At 43.7% G+C, this 18805-nt stretch overlaps 1 protein-coding gene across 1 annotated transcript in view; it reads right to left on the bottom strand.

Moving 5' to 3' along the window:
* Positions 1–4069: 4069 nt before the first annotated feature.
* The window catches only part of AOAH (acyloxyacyl hydrolase), an 86072-nt gene continuing 71336 nt past the window's right edge, over positions 4070–18805 (bottom strand). Inside the window, exons 18-22 of the mRNA XM_075083583.1 lie at positions 16640–16698; positions 16500–16559; positions 14835–14931; positions 10960–11036; positions 4070–4685 (exon numbers count right to left, since the gene is read on the bottom strand). Coding sequence (XP_074939684.1) covers positions 4557–4685; positions 10960–11036; positions 14835–14931; positions 16500–16559; positions 16640–16698 — 422 coding nt within the window. The 3' untranslated portion in view covers positions 4070–4556. The remainder of the gene's footprint in view (positions 4686–10959; positions 11037–14834; positions 14932–16499; positions 16560–16639; positions 16699–18805) is intronic.

Genomic DNA, 18805 nt, shown 5'->3' with positions numbered 1-18805 from the left:
ATGATCAAGCATAGAAAAGTTACTAGCAAATTTTATTCTGCAACACGCAATATAGGGATTTCTTGCTTGCACAGTGTCCTTGGGCTCAGAACAAAAGACATGCACAACATATGCATACTTCTTTTGCAAATTGTCATACAAACTGGTATGGGTAAGTGCATGGCATGTATCCTATGTGGTTTACAGGTGTGGAATTATGTATGCAGTATATTGCACTTTGATAGGAATGAAAGGTCTTGAATGTTTTTGTTAGGAGTGCTATATTTAAAAAAATAGAAAAAAATTAGTTTTAGGAATGTTTATGTCAGTATTTTCTGGGACTCATGGTTTGTACAAGCTAGAATTCTCCACTTGAGAACCAGGAATAGGTTGTAAAAGGGCTTTTTTCTTTTTTTGTAAGACACTACAAAGCTGCTATGTGCCAACTAATACTCAACTGGCCAAAAGTATGGGTCTTCCTCCCCCTCATAGATGTGTCCATAAAAGCAGATAAAAACATTACTTCAGCCCTATCATTAAAATGGCAAAACTATTCAGTTAAAACTTGCAATTTTCACAGCCTTTCACTGGGCTTAGTGAAATACTGTCTCATTACTTCACTGTTGCGAATGGAATAGTGGAGTACTTAAAATTGCTATTGCTGTCATATATTCACGCTTGAAACACTAAACTCTGTTAGCCTATACTGTTTTAATCCTGCCAGTTTTGTACTTTTGCTTTTAAATCTAGTTTTCTTTTTCTGATGTCTTTAAATATTTCCAACCTATGTATTAAGATTTATTCTATTCATTTAAAATAAAGAATAAAACACTTTATGCTTTTTTTTCATAATGTTATCTATGCATTTGAGGTACTTGTTTGTAAACTGAAGAAGAAAATCTGGTCTCCGTGCAATGTTTAAGAAAGGATTCTCTTCAGTATGTGTATCCCAAATTACTGCTTGATTTGAGAAGATAATGTGATGCCTCAGGGGTAGCTAGCACCTAATTTTGTAGTGGGAGGCCAGATTGTTCAAGGGCAGTTACCATGAACTGGTTGGAACGTATATGAATGTAGAGGCTCCTAGAGACGAGCAGCCCATCAAGTATGGGGAGGAGAAGAGGTTTGGTTTTTTTCCCTCCTGTGGTGGAGACGCAGCAGCAGAGTAGTGATATGGCATGGGCAGTGGAAGAGCAAATTTTGTCTATGTGTCCATGGTAGGCTGTCTACTTAAACTTGCAAGTGGATGTTAATATAAAATCATTAAATATAAAATTATTAAATGAGTCCATAGAAAGGTAGATATCCAGTAGAACTGGATATATGTAAGGGAATGACCTATTTTTATTTAGGCTAATTGGACTATTATCCATTGTAGAAACTAACCTGTGTTTGTTTTTTGCCCCAGATGAAAAATTATCTTCATCAAGGAAAAGTATAAAGTATAACAGGTGATGCAAGTTTGAAACGCTGACCTGGATGGTGAGGTCTAGGCACAAGCTGCCAGTGGCAATGACGTGCGCTGCTGCAGCCAGCAGAAGCGTGTGATGCTAGCTTAGCAGCAAGCCTGCCTTTACCGCTTGCCTGACTTGCGCTGCTGTGGACCTCCTCCCCTCCTGCGTTCCCAGCTCTTTTAAGGGTGGGCTGTGGAAAAATTGGGTTTTTTGTGAGATTTTTGGGGGTTTGGGTTTTTTTTTTCCAAAATGTTAGCAAACATTTTTTCATGTTTGTAGCAGATCCTTTTGGGAGAGGCCAGATGGTGTGAATTAATCTATAGCTACCTGAAGCTATTTGTTCTAAACCTCAAAAATAGTTTCTACTCTTTGACTTCAAACAAGCTTTAAGTTTTGTAAAAACAGTTTACGAACAGATTAAGGTGAAAAAGCCCTCCCCATCTGCAGTGCATTGGAACTAGCCAGTGAAATAACCCCCTTTAGCATTCACACGTTCTCCCCCCCCAAAAAAGACCTTGATGGACTACTTGTAGAAATCTGTACTGCTATGAAGTTTGAATTTCATGGAACTATACCTAGCTTTCCAAAAGAAACTGTTTGTTTGTTTTCCTGTTTATTTCTCTCTTCCCTGTGCATTTTCACCTTCAGCCTAAGCACCATGAGACAGTTAAAGTAATGGAATAGACCAGGATTCATAGTTTGTTACTGCTTTAGAATAACTAAGCTTTTTCAGAAGCATTTGTTTAAATATAGGACACTTACTTTTAGAATGGTACTAGTAAGTGATTGATGGTTGCGGGTGCAGATCTTTAGCTGGTTTTTGCGTTCTTTGAAATAATGGAGAGAGAGTGGTTGTAAAACCTGATGGCTTAATGGGCCCAAAATTCATCTTTATTTGCAAATAGTTACTGCATTAGTTACAAATCAAGTTTTTGCATACAGCCTGCGTCCAATTCTGAACTGCAGAACTCGCCTCTGAGCCATGAGGAGACACGACACGGTCTGGCTAGTGCTCCTTCAGCCAGCGGCGAGCCCGTTCCTTGAAACCCCTCAGAGACCCCATATCAAGCAGGGAGCAATTATACTGGGTGAACGTGAGAGCTTTGCTTTGGGATTCAGCTGTGGGTGTTTCAGGTCATCTTTGATTGAGAAGATGCTGTTCTAATTTTATAAGGAAGCTCTTTTCCCATTGTTCAGAAATTCAAGATGTTCACTAATAAGAAAGTCTATAAATGGAAAATGCTTTGCTCTGGGCAACGAAGCTTATTTTAGCTGAGGAAATTTCAGTTTTACTAGCTTGTAAAACTCCTAATTGGTGTTATTAAATCCCAACCTCAAATGAAATACAATAATTTGCAATGAGGTTGCCTGAAAATTTGGCTTCTAAACACATACTGCTCCCTTCCCCCTCTTAATTGCTACATTTCTGTATTTTGGTGTAGAGGAAATTATTTGATATTCTATAATTGTTGTCTGTGCTGTACTTGGTCTATAGTAAAACCACATGGATGCACTTGTTTCTGTTCTTGTGTTGTTTTTAATGAAAGATAAGAAACCTGAATAGGTAATAAAAAATAGTTAGACGGTGTTCTACCTGGCCTGTGTGCATCAGCAGCCATTATGCTGTGTGGTGGGGAGAACTTGTACAGGAAGCATGTAGGTTTCCTTCTAATGCTAAATAGTCTTCCTCAGACATGCCTCTCTGGAGTTGAAACTGTTTCTTGGGAGACTGGCTATTTTTGTAACATCAAAGTGCCTTGAATGAATTGGGGCCTTACTAGTAAGTATCATTCAATTAAGGAAAGTATTCCCTTTTGGTTTCCTAAAGTAGGTGACTTGAATATTTCCTTAAATGATAACGGTTGTCCCAAAGGAATTTCTATCTTAATAAAGATGCGGCATTGACTGTACTTTAAAAAAAGGAAGAGGATCTAGGATAGCAATAGCACATGCTTCCATCGGAATAGCGTTAGCAGGTCATCCTCTGCCTATTCAAAATACTGAGCAGATGCATCTCAAGCCATGAGCAGCGTGCTGAGGTCTGGGAAAAGCCAGGCCATCTACTTTGGCTTGGGCCGCAGGCTCATGGGTGACGCAGCCTTATGCACGGGATGTGTTCAGAATTAAGAGCAGAGCAAGTCTACCTGAGTTTTGGCTAATTTGGATGGGTTTTAGTCATGCCATGTTAACACTTTGCTATTTACCAGATTTTTCTCATGTATGAGTAGTGATATTTTTGCTGTCTGATCCTTTCATCACCAGCAGGACTGCAAGTAGGTTAAAGCTGTCCCTAGTTTTATAAATATATATTTTTAAAATTATTTTGCAAAGGGTATCAGATAAGCTGGTGGAAAAAAACCTATTATTAGTTCTCAACCTTCAATTCTACATAAGGGCTGCCCAGTACCTTCAGTGATTCCCTGGGTCATGCCTATAAAAGGTACAGAACTGGGCATATCCTATTTGTTAGGAAGCAAAAGAGCAAAGAGTTATTAAAGCTTGAAAAAGCAACCTGTTTTAAATACACGAAGGGTTGTCAAGTCACTGTCTTGTTAAGGGAGGGGGGAGGAGAACCTGTGCTCAGTCAGCCTGCACTAATGCTGCCAGGCAAATCAAAATTCTAGCAGCTTGTTATTCCTGGCACATTTTAATAAGCAAATAGCAACTAAATAATGTATTGACAGTCAGGGCAATTACATATGCACAATTTATAGCAACATAATGAGTTTGGGGGTTCCCTCCCCTCCTTTTGGGATCACATTAACTATTGAAACAGTACAAATGGGAAGCTCAGAAGGAGGAGGAAAAAAAATGAGGTAGGGCTAGGAGTTTATTGTATATGGAAAATATTTGTATGTGTTTGCAAACTAGTACAACAAATAGTCTAGCTGGCAGGTATCCTTTGATTAATTTTTTTAAAATTTTTGTAGCTCCACAGAAAAAGCATAGCCTACTTGTGCAGGTGAGATACAAGACTGAAAAGAATGCTGTTATGCCCACTGCTACTGGCTCTGATAACTTGCCCTCCTCCTTTTTTTGTGTGTGTCTTTAATCATCTGGTTTTGTGGAATGCACTGGGGGAGCATCACCACAAACCATGCCCGGGCTCTGGCAGTCTGGAGCTCAGTGTCCACCTTGATCTTTGAATATAGCTTCAATCTGGTCGTTGAATGGGTTCTCCTTTCCAAGCACCTGAGGCCATTCACGTAGCGCCTTCTGCCAGGTAATGCTTGTTCCAAGGGCTGCAGCAATCTGCAAACAGCACAAATACAATCGATTCCTTGTGCCTCTATAATGTAACTGTTTCATGCCCGCACTTACCAGACCCCACCATAAAGAAGACTCCCCCACGTAGTCACGTGATGGACCGTAACCTCTAACCAAAGAAACTACCTTAGTCCAGCTGCTTGAATGGGACAGAGTCCTTCTGAACATTAAAATTAAAGTGAGGCCTATATATCTACACCTCCCTGACTACTCATTTGGCCTAATGATAGTCCCCAACCTCTTCCTTGTGCCTATGACGTCTGGTCCATACATTTCTACTAAAAAGCCCCAGAGTCTGATTCTGCCCCACCCCCGCACCCCCCCAAAACCAACAAAAAAAAAAACCAAAAAAAACCCAAACCCCAAAACATTCTGGAAGCACTGCTTGGATATAATGCATAAAACTAGCAAGTCCAAAGGAGTTTATGCTCCTAAATGCCTCTGATACTTCTAACAAATATTCCCTCTTCTATCCTATAAAGAAACCACAGGTGTTGAGGAAAAAGAGGCCCAATTATATCTGGGTTCAAAACTACCCAGCTCTGATGCTCTAAATTCATCCCTGCTGCTGGTTGTCTTCGGAGCTTTTTTCCATGAGACCCGCAGAAGTGGTAAAATAGCTTTTCTCCTCGCTGTCAGAACTACCCCAGCTTTTACAGAGTTTTTGCCCTAGAAGTTAAACACTGAAGAGCAATCTTATCTGCTATATTGCCAGGGTGAAAAACATCAAGGGTAAGGGAAAAGGCAAGGGAGAACAGCCCAATTCTCCTTTAATCAAGTTTTCACACCCTGCTAATGCGTTTTTGTTTTAATTTCTCACCCACAATTATATTCTGCTTATATGGTAACTTTACTTCCAATCCTAAAGCTCACTCTGACACGGATTACAATTTTTAAGCTTAAATAGGACTAACAATGCCTTTTTATTAAGGGCCGAGGTGGGTTTATGGGGTCAAACTATTTGAATACTGATGTTTCAGAGTTTGGAAACAGACTGAAGCCTCTGGAGAATTTTTGTGTCTTTCTTTTTAAATCCTGTGCTTTTCAAAAGTAGCTGTAATGATGGGCCAGGAGACAACGGCTTTCTTCTATTCAGAGCTAATGTACAAAGAGATACTTTTGTGGGTTGGAAGCTCTTAGACTCTGGTCACTGGAGCTCTCATTAAGCTCATGGAGGAATTGGGGCAGGGGAGAGGGATGTGGAAGATTGTGCAATAGGGTGTTTTCTCCTGGTCAGAATTTCTAGTGTGACTAAACATGGTTGTTCTGGGACACCCTACGGCTGCCAGAGGGCTGAGACCTGTCAGTGTCATGGTGGCCCACTCCGGTTGGTAGTCTGCAAACCTCCTTCACAGGTTCCTAAGCCTTCCATATGTTTTTCTGCAGGCTTGGTTGGTTGGTTGGTTTGTTTCTTTAACAAAACCCTACTATCTTTGCATGATGCACTCTCTCCAAAAGTATCACCAGAGGTACGCTCTACAGCGTTCACACAACCATTGACTGCTCTTTAAGGCATATGTGCTTAGGCTGCCCTAAATTATGTAGGTCCCGCGCAGGTATCATTTCATGCGGTCCTGATGATTTTGGTAATTTACTCCGGATGAGTAGTGTGGCACAGAGAGGGTTCATGATTCTAGAAATCCCTTTTCTTGTAGGTCATTTTTAAATTCTAAAGCCCTTGTGCTTTGAGACTCGCTACAATTTGTATGCTTTTTGCAATTAAATTTTTGTGAGGATTGCAACTTCTAAGCAATTTTTAAAAGGAAATATTGCCCTTTCCTTATAGAGCCCTGAGTGACCATGACTGTGTTTTTTCAGCAGCTTCTGGCTATCTGTTTTCTACTTCCACACCAAAATGGTGAGGGGCATGCCTCTCAGCGAAGTGTAAATACTCAACTAAGGTGATACATGTCACTTCAGCTTTTTCTCTTTTTTTTTGCCTGGCTGCAATGTGCTTTGCTAGGTCTTAAGGAAAGAGAAAAGGGAAAAGCTAATCACACTCAAGCTGTGCTTTCCTGCCTGTACATAATCATTAAGAATCTTCCAAGCGTCTCAGGTTTCAGTTTGTGATGCTTAGGGCTTTCACCTTCTCCCTGGTAACTTCATAAAAGCAAGAAATGAAGCCGTTTACGCAGGATCCTGTTGAAATGCATGGCCCTGCCATCCAAATAAAGCAATCAGCTGTTCTAGAGAGAAGGAATGTCCTTGAAGCCATCTGGCACTCAGAGCGGTTTGCAGTGAGATTTCATAGTAAAGGAGAGATGCTGAAAAAAAGGTCTCTGGGCTTCCACATAGTCAGTGGGAAGAGAAAGTCAGATTTCTGCCAAGGACAACGGAGCTGGGCTTTGGGGAATGGTGTCTCAGAGACAGCTGTAGAGGGAACTTAGGGAGACCGCGTGATGCATTTTGGTTTTAGGTGTCAAGAGTAAACGCTGTGAATTTCTTCCACCTACAGCCTGAGCTGGGTATTTTGGGAAAAAAAACAACTCATGGAACCTAATTTAAGTTTTGAACCTTCAGGTGAATGCAGTTATGCCAAGGAGGAGTGTCGTGTTTGCAGCCTTCTGTTTTGCAACAGGTAAACCTGCAGGGATGAAAAAAACCAACCTTCCTCCCCAAGAAATTTGCAGTAAGGGAACATAGTTCTGGGCCTGGCTAAACAAATGAGCACTTAGTGTTTATCCCATCTTTCAAAGGTTTTTAAATATAGAATAATGCCTGCAGTGGGGACTATGGGGGCTAGGTTTTCCTGCCTGAGTGTCCTAACCTAGCATTTTTCCAATGCATGGAAAAACAGAATAGCTCTAATGGGACAAAGGGGGTGTTGCCGTTCTTTCTTATTTTCATTTTCTTCTCCTTGCAATGATAAGTACGCAATGCTCAGGGAGGTTCAATTCCCTTCCCCATATCTCCTGCATGGCTGGACCACTGGATTATTGGATATATGTGCTGACACCTGCTTCTGACATGTTTATACCAACAGATTTTTTGTTTATTAAAGACACAACAGATAAATGCAAGTGAAGTCCAGGTGCTGACACCAGGCACCCCCTTATCCTGCCTACTGCTGTATTGTAACAACTAGGGATCGTGGTACCCTTCCATCTCACCCTTGGCAGAGAGGAGCACTGCGGTTCTTGTATCCCAAACTCCAAAGTTTATCTGCATCTGAAGGCAAGAGCTAAAATGTTTATGCTTTCCTTGGAATGCTGCTCAATTAAAAAATTTGTGAATATTTGTCAAGTGCTTTGAGATTTTCAGAGAGAAAATTCAGTAGAAATGCCCAGACTAGGTCTTATCCATAGTGTCTATTAGCCAAGCTGTACGTGAGGCATGGGGAATAGCTTCAGAGAGTGACGTAAGAGCCCCCATTCACATGACGGAGCTGCAAAGCATTAATCCTCTCCTGCTAGGCAGCTCTATATGGTATGAAAGTTGTACCTGGCCAGAGGCATTCACATTAGTATAAAGTAAAACTTTAAATAAAATTAGTATGAGGAGGGAATGAATTGTTCATTGTCTCTCTCAAGTGCCTTCTTAAATATCACTCTCTGCACAAGCTTCCCCTCTTTTTCTTAAGGGAGCCACTCTTTCAGACCAGAGTGCTATGTCTTAGTCCAATAGTGGTATGTTGATAACAGACTTCTGTATGCTAACAGGAAAAAAAAAATGGATTTAAAGTGGTGGATGTTTAGATAAGGCTAATTTGTAAATCCTAGAAGGGCAATAACTCACTTGAAGTGAGGCATATCTACAGCTGGCACCTTGGCTGTAAGGGAAAATGTACCTATAAAAGCATTAACGTCATCCTAACAGCAGGAGGGGGAGATCATAACCACTGCAGGATGCCAGGTCCAGAGGGAGTAAAATATGGCAGCACTTGGCCGGATCCTGCAGCCTGGCACTCCAGAGGCTGCGTGTAGGTTTGCAGCTGCCTTCAATGCCCTTTTATAATTTTCTTTTGGCTTAGGCGGGATCTCTTAAGGTAAATACTTTCTGCCTTCAACTCTCTGCTACCTTCCAGCTGCTGATGGGGTACAGGATATGGGCAGGAGCCTGGATGAAAAGCTGTGATCTGGTGAGCTTGGCTCTCTCAGTGGCCTGTTGCTGGGGGTTATAAAAAGCCTCAGGCCAGCCTCAGGGTAAGAAAAACCTCAGGGTAAAAAAATAACGCAAAGACCTTTTCTTCTTCACTCCAGGCTCTTCATGTTGCAGAGTTTCCCCAGATGGCAGGGTTGGGAATGGTGTTCATTTCATCACTGTTTTCACTCTCATTGCATTTGCCAAGTTTTCTCTAATTGCTTCCTTGCAAAAGGCCTGCAGCAAAAAAACCCAGACACGCTTTCTCCACGTCCCTAGGCTGCAGTTTCCTGCTTTCATGCAGCCATCTCCCAGGACTGCTTGGTAGCCAGGCAGGCATTTCTGCTGTGAAGGAGTCCCTCTTTGAACTGGAGATTCTTTTGGCTTGGCAAGGCTAAGCAAGCCACCGTTTCGCTCCAGCTGATTGGCACGGGTATAAAAGATAGCAACTAAAGCATGGAGTTTGCCTTTGGACTTCCCCCTGCAGGTCTCCCCTGGCTGAACCAACAGCACGGTCAACAGGGAAGCTGCCAAAATTTTGGAATCCATCAGTGCTTGCAATGCATGCCCATTGAAGTGCTTCTCCATGGATTGCTCTTTCCCAGCATACAAGACAGCATCGCATCAGGTTATTTGGTGATGGGGGTGTGCGAGTGAATATATGTGGGGTGTTAGCTCACATCATAAAACTGGTCCATGAAGTCGCCCCATGCTTTTGAGCAGGGGGAGGTGCCAAGCGGCATTCCTGATGGCTGGGTGGCACAGCAGGGTTCACTTGCATGGCTTGGTCATGCCGCGGTGGAAGGCAGCATGCAGCCAGAAGTGCGGAGGAAGGCTACGGCGCCCTAGTCAACAGCTTTCTCCAAACTGCAATTGCCATGTTTGGAGATGGTACCAGGCACAACAAAAACACCACCAAGGAATGTCACTCCTCCTCTTCCTCCCAGACCTGTGCCCCTGGGCAGGACAGGGATGTTGGGAGTGGAGTTGGCTGCTTAGAGGGCACATTCCCCTCATAGCAGCAGGTAGCAAGGAACTTCTGGACTCCTTGCTAAGTATATGGGATGCAGAGCATCCACTGCTGCTGCTGGGCAGAGCCCTCTGGCAGAGAGGAGAAAATCAGCTATGCTGTTGCTGTCTTTCTCCATCTCGCCCATCTCCCACAGTTTATCCCCTTGTATTTTAGCTCAGCCTAATTCTTACTCTGAAGAGTCAAGATTTAAAAGCATGGGAAACAGGAGTGGTCTTTGTGTTCAGGACCTGCCCACTGCCCCGTGTTGACTTAGCGGACGGGGCTGACCGTGGTGTGGCCAGCAGGAGAGGCTCGGCCAGGCTGTGCCCGCCAGTGTGAGCCATTGCTGCTACAGGCTGCACGCGGGATTTCAGCTTGCTTGGTTTTTCTCAGGGTGGTGTGGGGAAGACTGGCTGCTGCTTTGCTTGGTATACGCGTTTGAACTCTGAAGGTAGTGTGTAGAAAAGCAATTGGCTTTGTTTATAGCTGACTGCAGAACATACTCTCTCCGAGTATTTTAGAGGGTCAGAAAAAAGCACTTTGAAAGCGAACAGAGTGGGAACCAGGCAACCTCACGCTCTGTTAGGGAACCCAAGTGAGGACTCTCTGTCCCTTTCATTTATTTCTGACTGTAAACCTTCCCCTAGCAACTGTCCTTGGAGGCCAAGCAAGCAGAAGACTTCTTCATACTATGTAGCCACAGAGCATAAGGAAGTTTAAATGTATGGCTTCAAAAAGAAAGCTTTGTTCCTCTGAGGCCCCCTGGCCTGAGGCTGCAGGGCTGGGGCAGGGGTTGGGCTGGAGGGGGCCTCTTTGGTTTTCCCAGCGCTGCACTACTGCCCTCATCCTGCAAAACTCCTGCACACGTTTGAGCAGACAGGTAGGCAGCCTGTGTGGCAAGGGTCTAGTTCTGTGTTTTAAGACCTGTTTGGCCAGGGTACTGGTCAATGACAGAAAGAGAGCAGCAGACGACCTTGCAGGAGTTAGAGCAGAGTGCGGGTGGCTGGAACGGGGACATCTATCTGCTCTGGGGCTACAGCCATCATCTCTTTTAAAAGAGAAATCCCCCAAGCCCACATCGCTGTGGTGGTCTGACTGGGTACCTTAATCAGTGGGAGGCACTGGCATCCCACCTGCTCCCGCCTCTCTCCTGGGCTGGGTTTTTACCTGGCTGGGGTGGAAGCCATCGACTGGTTCGATCAGCTGCCAGGGCTCACCTCCCATCTTGCGCCACTCCTCAGCCGCTGTGAACAACATAAGCAGAGGGGTTACCACCAGTGAGCGTGTCGGCGCCCGCCCGGAGATGTGCCCCCCTCTTCCTCAAAGCGCTGCCAGTATTTTTAAACACACAATGGCTTTGCATGAAGATTATGATAATCCATATAAAGTTGTCAGAGCCAATATTGTGTACAATCCCCTCTCCTCAGGGCAGTATTTAAGCCTTTATTGTTATTTTTTTTCTCTGCAATGTTTATGCAAGGAAGCGTTTTGAACATAAATGATCATAAAACAAGTCACTTTTTCCCTCCCAACTAAGACAGATGCTGAAGAAAGTAAGGATGTAAATTATTTAATACTGATGTAGTACTTTTGTATCTTCCATTTTGGTTGCATCTTCAGCAGTGCAAAAATATAAAAGAGATAAAGAAAGAGCTTTTTAGAGAAAGGGATGGTAACACAATATTCGCATGGGCTGATGTCTGCAGGAATAGACTGTCATTTTCAGTTACTTCTCTTCTGAGCAGTCTTTTTCAACTCCAACAAAATAACCTTTTGAATTACATAAGCATGACATTCAATGCAAATGAAGTGCTGTAAGCCCCAGAGCCATTAGGGAAGTAAAAAGCTTTCTCTCTTCAAAAGGGCTGTGGGGTGATCAAACATAGGACTAGTGGTTATGGCATTAACAGACTGTAAATTAAATAATTTCTTTTATAATGACAGATTAAGAATTCTTAATAACATTATGCAGGCATCCTGTCAGGAGGAATGTGTTCTCTGTTCAAGCACCACAGTTTTGACCTAGACTCACCACTCGTTGCTGGACCCTGGCTCTTGCGTCAAAAAGTGATGTCTGGGTCCCGGTACTAACTTTGGATTTGCAGAAGGGCGATATTCCCACTTTGACTACAGAAACCTACTTGAGGTGCTTTAGTCAACACCCAAAATAACCTGTTTTCAAGACACAGGGCTTGGAGCTTTGTTTCAAATTTGCAATTTTTTGGGCACAACACAAATTCGCCTTAGATTACACCATGGAGCACATGTATAGATGCACAGACTGAGCTTGCCTAACCCCTTATATATGATGTCATACATTGTGTACAAGGCTGTGTATTTTGTTTTTCTTTGTAGGGGGGTGACTCTTCTAGTGCCAGAAACAGCAGAGGAGTAAGATAAGTAAGGTTTATATCAAGATAGGTGAATTTGGACCATTGTACTTGACCTCCAAAAAGCTGAGAGCAGTTGAAGATACCCGACAGCTGAGTATGTCCAGAGTTTGTCTTAAAAGTGATTATTGCCTTGGCTAGGCTAGAATAGAGCCAAAACAAGCAACCCCTATCCCCCTATTTATTGCACCAGTTCTTAAAGGAACCACTAAGTTCTTCAGCCAAAGGCAACATCTGAGCTTGAACGTCCATGTAAATCTAGAATAAATGTTAGTATACTCAAATTTTACTCCAAGAAAGCTGGGAGCTGCTATGTATATATATTCTCAGGCCAGCCTGAATTCAATGTACTCATCACAGTGTGCAACCACTGCTAAATATTTGATGTCTGGAGAGTTTAGGGGAGGGTTTGTACTTGCTTCAGAAAGAGACTAGAAAAGTAGGTCAGCAGCCTTAACTGGTTTTTAAGCACACTCACGAACTGACAGCTTTCCTGACAGCAAGCTTAAGGCCTTGGCTCCAAGGCTGCAGGAAATTTTGCAGAGTGTCTTTCAGCACTGATGTTTGTATGTGCATGTGTGATTTTGTTTACCTCGTTTATTTAACACGATATAATCAGGAACAGCAAATTATATTAAGATGTTTCTTTTCATGAAAGCAAATAAATTACCTAAAGTTAGTAATTTAACTTACTAAAGTAATTTGCCTACCCAGCAGGTAGTTTGTTCCAAATCCTAATGACCTGTTAAATATTAAGTAGCTGAAGCAAAAGCCACAAAGAGACTTGGACATCCTGAAACTCTGTGCTACAATATTGAACTCTACAGTGGATCCCACCTCTCTGAGATAAAGTTTTGGACAGAAAGACTTCCTCTATCCTTCCTTCTTTACGTCCTCCTCTGTATGGTCTGCATGAGACCCAGAGCCAGCTTCCTGAACTGGGTCATGTAGGATAAAATAAATTTGTGAATTTTGATAGGATTTGTCTGCAAATGAGGTTTTTGCAATAATCCTAGGTGTCTTGGCAGCTTTGTGCTCCCAAGGACAGCCAGGCACTGATGGGGAGAGGTGTTAGGGATGTACACTTTGAAGTATTGCCAGGGTACTTCTGTCCCTTCGTGGCTCTGGTTTTAGCTGTCTGAGTACTGGGATTAATTAATTAAAATAACGTCCCCAGGCAAAATTTTTCAAGAAGGACCAACATAGAGCTACCTCTCTATGTGAATATAAAACCAAGGAAATGCAGATTAGAGGCGGGTCTTTTTCCCCAGTTAGTATATACTATTTTTGGAACATAAAAATTGATGCTATCAGGGGGCCCCCCATGTGCCCAGGGCTGGAGCTCCTGCCCCATGAACAGAAGCTGAGGGACAGGGATGGTCCACCCTGGGGAAGAGCCAAGGGGGTGCAATGAGGATGGGGACAGTCTCTTCACAGCAGCGCACGATGGGAGGGAGAGAGACAATGGGCATAAGTTGAAACATTGGGAGGTTCAGGCTGGGTACAGAGAAAAAGTTGTTTTCCTACCTTCCCAGCACTATCTAATCACTTGAGTATGTTGCCCACCTCAACCCCTAACCCCGTACTGATTCTTTTTTAAAAAAGAAAGAGTGTGTTTCTCCTTGCAGCTGATGCTGGGAGATGCCTCAAGCTGGACCCATGCACATCTCATGAGGGCAGTGGAACTGAGAGGGATCCAGGGACAGATGTGTGTGTCCAGCCCCACAAGGACACTGTCCATTCATGCTCATGGTAATGAAGTAAAATTTCTGGTTCTTTTATTTTTTTTAAGTGTCAGTTGCAGAAGAAAGTGATTTAGGTAATGTGCCTACCTAGTGTCACTTAAAATCACAGGACAAGTTTTGTAGGCTCTTCAAGTCCAAAGTTAAAGTAGTATGCAGGTGCTTAAGGAATCATAGGAAAGAATCCAGTTCTTCCTAGGAGAGGCGCTTCTACTTTTGAAAACAGTGAGTTAAGTGAAAACAGTAAGTTAAGAGAGGATGGCTGTGTTATTCAGGCAGAAAAATCAGCTGAGAAAAGTTCTACTTCCTGAGGCACTGCTTGTCCCAGAGGCGGCAATGTGAAACCCAGTCACTGATGTAGTGCCCTACAGCTCATGGAGACCACCTTCTTCACCATTGCAGGTATGCCATCTCCACCCTAGATGACCCCACATAAAAGCAATGACCAAAAATAAAACCAAATCTGATGGATTGAGATAGGTTTGAGGTTTCTTTTTTTCTTCAACTGCTTGAGAAGCTGCAGTGGACAAGCTGAAGGCATTTTTAGCAGAGGCTCATCTGCTGTCCCTGTTGCTTTGCCACCAACATCCCCTGCCACCCAAGTGCAAATGGCCAGCGTGCTGCACACTGGGGTGCTGGGTGCTGGCAGCTGGGAACAGTGGGGAGGTTGTAGCCTCTGGGCTGGTGATGGGGTCTCATCTCAGCAGAGGTCCATGTTTATCCCAACCAGGGAAGCTGGGAGATGGCATTATGGGTCCCCCCCCATACCCACAGCCCTGCCAGAAGGGTCACCAAGGCTGGCTGACTATGCTGCCCTTCTCCCGGTACAGAGTTAAAATATGAAGAGCATAGTAGCAGCCCAGCACATCACTAAATGCCTCATGAGAAAGACAGGAAAAAAGCAACTTACTTTGTGTCAGTGGGAAATCCATGTAGAAAATATCAAAGTTGGCAAATTTCTCAGATCTTGCTATTTCTTTCAGGACATTGGAAAGTTGTAAAGCTCTCTGCAAAAATCAAGTGGTTTAATGAAAATTCATTGCTACTCATGCTGCTTTGCATGGATTCAGCTTTTGTCACTGATATGTGGTCAGGAATTTGAAAGCTAATACTGCCCTTTTAGCTGGCAGAAAGGAGATGAAATGGGGTTCTTCATCATAACGTATACTTGCATGAGCACCATCAGCCTTTGGGCTACCCAGCTCACCATGCACTACATCATTCCAGGTTGCACTGAGGCCTCAGCTGATGTAATAAGTTTAATAGTGTCTCTGCCCCTATATAAATATTCTGGATTTCTCAGTTTTGGAGGCCTCTTGATGAGTGGCAGCCCAGCCATTTTCATTCCTCTCAAAGAAAACTGAAGCTTTTCTACAGGAAAAATGTTCGCCTTTCGCATTATCCTTCCCGCTACTGTGTTGTGGGTGCTAACATTTATCTCTCCAGACCAAACTCTGCCCTTACTTTCAGCAGAGTAGATTACCTCAATTGAGCGTCTACCTAACTGATATATCCAATGTGATTTCTACAGCTGTAACAGAGATCAGGATCTCCTAAATATTTAAATTGTGCAGTTCGGATAATAACAGAGACAATTAGTTTCAGACAGGGGCTCAGAAAGAAGATTAATTCATACCCTGCAGACATACGAATTGTTCATGGACAGAAGTTACATGTACTGTATGTTCTGGATTGTTGGTATGAATATATAAGCTGCAATCCTGCAAAGATTTAGGAATGTGCTTAATTGCCTTCTCTGAAGTCAAGAGGGACAGGACATAAAATGAAACACATATGTAAGCCTTGGTGAAATTAAGGCCATATTTTTTGTTTAGTGAATGCAAACATTAATACACTATACACAGAGATTATACCTTTGACTATATTTGGTTACTGGCTCTTTTACATGGCTGCAGGGGGATGCTGGAATTAAAAATCAGCTTGTACCATAAGGGAGTAAGTGGCTGATATTACATGACACTCACTTCTGCAGCCAGATTTTTAGGGTGAGTTTTAAGACGTCTCTGTTCTGTCTGTTCCCATTCCTGCACTGAGCCTGGATGCTCCTTGGTCACACCATCTGGCAATTAAGTCCACAGAAATGTGTCTCAAGAAGATTAGCACAAATCCCAAATGAAGACAGGGTAAGGCTCGTGCTCTCAGGGCCTGCTCCCGCTGCCAGTGAAATCTATGCAGTTGGCTTTTCATACTCACAGCCACTTGATTCACAAGCCTTTTCTTTCTTATCAGGTACATTTTCTCCTTAAAGAACATGAACCTGAACAGTTTTGTCTCAGGGAGATCACATCCCTTGAGAATAAATTTCAGCAGCTGAGAGGTTGGAAAGGGAATACATTTATGAATCCCCTAACCTAACCATGCTGCCTCCCAGAGCCTGAGAGGCATTTGAAAGGATGGGTATGGATGTTTCTGCATCTTCTCCCTGCCTTTGGAAGAAAAAAGCATGCTGATGTCCTGTCTTTGAGATATGAGGCTTATTTCCTCAGACATGGGGACAAACTGGAAGAGCACCTGTGCAAGAGGGCGGTCCTGTTGCAGCCTCCTTGAGACTTACCTCTGAGGTCAAATTCCTGAGGGTCTCGTTGGAGGTCAGCCAGCCGCTGCAGGGGCTCACCTGGGCAGGCACAGGGAGCAGGGCTTTAGCAGCATACCAAGACGAAAAGGGGGCTCATAACCTATAGCCAGAGACCTTACCTGGAGGCAGTCAAGGAAAGAATAAAGTTGACTGTATGTGACATCCCTGTTCAGCTGCCCTGCAAAGCACAGAGAGGGAAACTTCATGTGCCTGACAGCCAAAAGTAACTTCATTTTGCAGGTCTGTGCATTCCCATGCATTAGACCCCTCGATGGGGAGAGGTACACCAAGGACCCCGACTCCCCTCCCAAGGTTACCCTCCCACAACCTGAGCTGGGTTGCAACAGAGGTGGCACCGATGCATCCTTCCTGCTAAGGTGCCTCTGTCCCCACAGCATGCAGAGCAGCTTTCACTTCTCCAGCATCCCTCGCTGGCCTTTCATGGGTGATTTGTCTCACATGCAGGGTTAGTCATCACCGCCTGTGCCAGTCTGCGAGGTGCGTGACTGATATTTTATCCATTAACGTGTCTCTCATCCTCCAAACAAATGCAGGAGTTACAAACCCGAAGGGAAGATTGGTGGTGGCTGTACATACTCTGAGCTTTGCATTTACCTTGGAGGGGTTAGTCTTAAGAGGGAGGAACAATTTTGCTGTCACAGAGGGAAGTGGATATACTTGTGTGGGAGGGCAAATTCAAGCACCAAGTCAAACACCCAGCTGACATTTCCTTAAATTCACTGTGCAATGCAATAGCCTTGCTTGCTGAGAAAATTACCAATTTTCTCAACCTTTTTGCTTCTTTGGTAGCTAGAACCAAGATGGAAATTAAATGGCCATTCAGTTGTCTGAGTTTCTAGCACACTGATCATCCCATCAGGCTTTATTATTTTTGCAGCGCTGAAATATGAAATTTTTATTGTTGTTTTGGGATCTCTCCCAAGTGAAACAGGCTCCTCGGGCTGCTTTGCAGCAGCTCCTGATATAGCTGTGATCCCTGCCTATCTCGTGGTTGCCCGTCACCCAGCAGCAGTATCAGCTGCCCAAGGAGCAAAAGATGCGGAGCTCAAAGATCTAGTGTCACTCCCAGATATTGGGGATGACCCAGACCCATGTAGCCTGAAAGCATCAGGCCCTGGGATGGGCTGTGGGGGGGGACCAGAGATTCGGCAGAAAGCCAGACAGAAGTCTGGTCGTGCCTGACTGGCAGCCAAGCGAGGAAACCTGCTCACAACCCATCGGAGGCTCTGCCAGAAGTGATCTCTTGCTACAAAATGTGTTGCTTAGGATTAATTGGGTTCCTCCAAGGCAAATTGTCCCCTCTGAAAATTTTTCAAGTGGTGCTATAGCTAATCACTCCTGATTTGGCTTGTGCAAAAAAAATGCTACATGTTGCCTCTGATAATCAGATATCCAGTAGAGGAACAGTCCCTGTGATAAATATGCACTTAAGGGAAGAAATGTATTTATGTGACTAAAAAATAACTATCACAGGCTCCCCCTGCCCTGAAAGGGTCAAGATTTTTCTTTTATTTTTGGTTTGGTTTTCTTTTTCTGCTTTCACTTGATAGTAGCATAGTGCTTATTAGAGAAAAAGATAACAAGGTGTGAGGAATAGACATGGAGATCTCAGACTACCTGAGAAGAGGCAAGTACTTTTGAGGGGTAAAATAACCCATAGTAGATAACACAGAAGCTGTGGGGCCACTGGCAGTGGTTGAGAAACCTTGGGATAACCATGGCACAGAGACTGCTGAAAGCTCTAGTAACCAGTAGGTGCCAAAATCATCTAAAGATGTAATCTACCATTTTAATGATACGATTTAGCTTCTCTCTCTCTTTATGGATAAGAACTAAGATGACAACAACCTTCCACTTGTTCAGATGCGAGAGAGCTTCCTTTACCCAAATGAAAAGAATACGATGCTTTGACAGCAGAATGGCCATGGTGGTTCCTTGTACACACATTTCACTGGAGAATGAGAGACCTACTTCAGCTGTTTTGTATTTCTTTGCTACCTGCATAAAATATTTCACCTTCTTTTTCCACTGCGAGATGGTATGAATTTGTAGAGAAGGGGTTCTGCAGCCAGCTTGCAAGCTTCCCTACCCCACAACCTCCCACATTACGAGGGAAATGTTTCCACACTGACCCCAGAGGCACAGCCATTGGACTAACCAAGGACACATCACTGCATGTGAATTCAGCCCCCTCTGATGACATTCCTCCTTGCTGCTTGGCACAGGATGAAGCCAAGGGGCAACCGGTCTGTTGACAGTCAGAT

This window comes from Phalacrocorax aristotelis, chromosome 2, assembly GCF_949628215.1.
Source record: "Phalacrocorax aristotelis chromosome 2, bGulAri2.1, whole genome shotgun sequence".
Taxonomy (NCBI): Eukaryota; Metazoa; Chordata; class Aves; order Suliformes; family Phalacrocoracidae; genus Phalacrocorax; species Phalacrocorax aristotelis.
This window is presented reverse-complemented; position numbering and strand designations above follow the sequence as displayed.